The sequence below is a fragment of the Diplotaxodon limnothrissa genome, linkage group LG3 (genome assembly GCF_057381915.1).
Source record: "Diplotaxodon limnothrissa isolate DT_005_m linkage group LG3, D_limnothrissa_male_GT1.1, whole genome shotgun sequence".
Classification (NCBI taxonomy): Eukaryota; Metazoa; Chordata; class Actinopteri; order Cichliformes; family Cichlidae; genus Diplotaxodon; species Diplotaxodon limnothrissa.
The window spans coordinates 7,217,364-7,221,408 of NC_140598.1; the positions used below are offsets into that span (position 1 = coordinate 7,217,364).

At 43.3% G+C, this 4,045-nt stretch overlaps 1 protein-coding gene across 1 annotated transcript in view; it reads right to left on the bottom strand.

Moving 5' to 3' along the window:
• Positions 1–3,438: 3,438 nt before the first annotated feature.
• Positions 3,439–4,045, bottom strand: part of LOC146634350 (protein NLRC3-like) — a 229,003-nt gene continuing 228,396 nt past the window's right edge. Inside the window, exon 11 of the mRNA XM_085376970.1 lies at positions 3,439–3,974. Coding sequence (XP_085233096.1) covers positions 3,439–3,974 — 536 coding nt within the window. The remainder of the gene's footprint in view (positions 3,975–4,045) is intronic.

The window sequence follows — 4,045 nt, forward strand, 5'->3', positions numbered from 1 at the left end:
GCAGCAACACAGAAACACTGAGAACTTTAAACAATGATGGAAAGTGTTATAAATGACTTGTTGGCCTCTGATCTGTCACAAACAGCTGAAACGTGTCTCTCATGAGTCACATGAAGGTTTTTGACAGAAAGGACAAAAAGTAGCTGCAGTCAGTTTGTGTCATTTTTATATTTATTCATCTGGGAGAAAAATCTGAGGGACATTAAAATGTGTTTTCAACAGAGACAAGAACATGAATATAACAGAACAGGTAAATGAACATGTTTCAAGTAAACAGCTGGACTGATCAGGTCCAAACACAGAGTGATAAACTTGTCAAACAGCTGTCATATCTTTATATAGAAGCTCTTTATAAATGCTGCTCACTGCAGTCTGTTTACTAATAATGTCAAAGTGTTAGAAACACAGAAACATCAGAATGGTCTTTGTTCACAGAAACCTGTCTGGGATCCTTTGTTGTTCTTTTGATGCACAGTTACATTATAAATATAAAGAGTTATTTCAGAGTCTCATCAGTTTTCCTGCATGTCTTTATTTAACACATCAGCAGGGCTGAAGCTCTCATGTTAAACACACACTGATCTATGGACACGTTCATGTGTTTCTAACAGAACCAGGCTGTTATCAGCCTGCACTAACATTATGTCACACACACTGAATGTAACAGTGACAGTTTACATCATCACACAATCAGCTGTGATTGTTTCACTGTCATCAAACGAGTCAACAGGAAGTAGAATCAATAGAAACCAATCATTTACTGACAGCATGTCTGATGGAAATAAGTGCAGATTATGTATGAAGTCTAACTGCACACAGTAACTGTGTTACAATAAGGACTTAACAGCGCCCTCTGCTGGAGTGTTTCAGTACTGCGTTAACTAGAATACACCACCTCCTCCTCACACCACCTGCTACAGCTCTACTCTTCTATGACTACAGTCATCCACAGCACTGATGTGAGGTCACATGGTTCATATGTAAGGAGCACAGCTGACCTCAGGTCAGTTTAATGACTGTGAGCAGCAGCTGTGTTATTGTCACTGTGACAGGGAGACACTCTCAGACACAGCGCTCATGTCAGCTTGTTCTCATGCAGGAGGATCAGGAGCTCCATGTTTGTCTTTCTGTTTGAATCATGATGTGTTTGTGCCATCAGAGTCTGTCATGAGTACTCAGGGTTTCACAGCAGCTCTTCTGGATGCTGACGAGGACTCCAACCTCATGTTTCACCTCTCTGAGCTTCTGATGTCTGTGAACACTCGTGTTTCTTCTCTGGGCTCATCTGGACAAAAACACCTTTCTGTGTTTGGCTGCAGCCTCATTCTGACTGACAGGAAGTGTGTTATCCATGAGCTGCACTTCTGTGAGGAAGTTTCCTGCTGTGTTTCCTGTCTGTGGACAAACACGAGTGTTCCAGCTGAGGACTTGGTTCCTTCCACCTGTCCATACAGGACATCACGCTGTCTGCAGCTCTGTAAATGCAGCTCCAGGTCCTTCCACGTGCTGCTCTGTATTTGTGCAGTTTGTAGTGTGTCCTGGGAAACGTAGCACACATGGTGTTCTTCTGCTGTTTCCTCCTTTCACTGAGTGTGAAACACTGACGCTGTGCTGTTGTTCACAGAGGGGAGCTGATTCTAGCTGCAGCTGGACTCTGTCATCTAACTGAATGTGTTGGTGCTGATCACGGGGCTCTGAGGGGGGAGCAGCAGGAGGACTCTGGATGCTGACGTCAGTGTATCTGTGGAAGCTCCCACAGCGTGTCTGTCATTCAATATTGTGCTGTATATTGTATCTATGCAAAGATGAACAGACTGTGTGTTCACTGGTCTCTGTGCTGCAGCTCTGATGTCATCATCACTCCCTCCTCCACCCTCAGCAGTCCCAGCATGCTGCTGTGGTGCACCCCACCCTCACTCTACACCTGAGCCACAGACCACACCCTCCACCTCAATATACACCACAGTTTTCTCTGCTGTGGAAATGAGATCAGGAGGAAATCATCATTATTATTATTTAATAAACGCTCACATTAATGTGGGCTTATTTGTTTCATATTAGAAACATTAGTTGAGTGTTTTTAGTATAAAATGGTCAAAGTCCCTCTTTTTGCTCCTCCCCTCACCTGTGGATGGGCGGTGCTGTTACCGTGGTGACAGCTTGGATGTGTTTCAGTCCTGCCTGGTTATCACTGCAGGAATCTTTCACATTTATTACAGGTAATAACTCTGATTTTTCTGTGTATTATGAACCAAATGTATCCTGATACACACAGAGATGGATGAGCAGAGGTTTTTTTTGCAGTTTATGTAGTTACTATGGACTTAATGCAGACATATTATTAAAATTAGGGCTATAACAGTTGTATTGATGTATAGCAACTTGAAATGCTCCCACAAATGGCTCCACAGCATGTAAAAATATAACAAAAGCTCTGGCGGACTTGGTTCTGTGGTCAGTCTTAAAGGGTGAAGTTAAACTCTGTAATCTTCACTGTGTCACAGAGTTCAGTGAGTCCCGTTATTCACAGTATCAATCAGATCATCAGAGAACAGCTGATCAGCAATCAGTGGTGCCAACAGCGCCTCCTGTGGTGAGAGGATGCAATAATGCAATGTAGCATTTTTCCACTCAACACTTGCAGTCATGGAAACTGTCTGTTGGATCTGTGTGACGTTGCTTTCTTGGTTAGAGTTCCTCACAAATGTCCAGATGATTCTTCTAATGAGGCGTCGACCATGTTTGCAGCTCTTTGGAAGAAAACGTCGCCCTTTGCCATCCTTACTTTTCTTTGACTTCTTCAAATGCAGCTGAACTCCAGCTGGTATTTTCTTGGACTTTGCAGCTGTTTCTGGTCATCAGTTCATTCCTGCAAACCTCTGAAGCTGAACAACAATGATGCTGCATTGCTGGCTGATCCCAAAAGGTTGATTCTGTTCATCTGGACGTTTTCAGAAACGTTTGCTCACTGATCAGGTGACTTCTTCAGTCTCAGCTGACTGCAGCTTTACAAGCTTACAAACAGCACATTTGCACAATGACTGAAAGCAGCAGCACCTGATATATATGATACTAATATAATACATATACATATATAATCCATACTAATGATGAAGGAACTGAGCTCACAGTCCATTGTTCATTCAGTGAACTACTCAGTTTATTTTGGGCCTCAGAAATGCTCACTCTGTTTGTACATCACTGTCAGCAATAGACTCATTCTGCTGTGTGGACAGGAACACATGTGACATCACTTCCTGTTTGTTTGTGACTGAAGAAGTTTACAAGGAATCATTTAGAAGAGTTTCAAACATCAACTGATTGAATCCATGAATGTGAAAACGTGTTTGTGAGTGAAAGAGACAGACATGTACAGACTGAACTATCTGTTCAACAGTCAGAGTGTTTCTGTAACAGGAGACACTCTTTACACTCCACTCAGCACAGGGACACTGAGGCACCAGGAGACAAGAGAAACATAAACCCAGGATAAAGAGTTTGAGTGAATGTGGTGTTGAAGGTGTGGAGGTGGATCAGAGTGTCAGAGGAGACTCTGTAGAAGGACAGAGTGCCAGCAGGACAGTCCACATACACTGCTGCTCTGTTAGAGACAGAGGAGGAGGAGGAGGAGGAGATGGATGTGTAGCTGTTATTGTGACAGACATAATCAGGACCATCATCAGTGCAGAACAGACTCCAGGACTGATCATTGTTTCCAAACACACAGTCAGCACTGTCTCCTTTCCTTCTGATGCTTCTGTAACTCACTGATATACAAACGCTTCCTCTCCACTCGACCTCCCAGTAACAGCGACCAGTCAGACCATTTCTACACAGCAGCTGACAAACATCAAATCTGTCTGGATGATCAGGATATGACTGAACCTCCTCCACACGTGTCACCTTCCTGTTGTTGTCAGACAGTTGGAGCTTTGTGTGCACTGTGTTTGTGTCGATTGTGAGTTGACAGGAATCTGATGGAGAGAACAAACACAATCCAGCTGCAGTTATTGATCCATCATCTGTTCATTGATTGACACTTTGA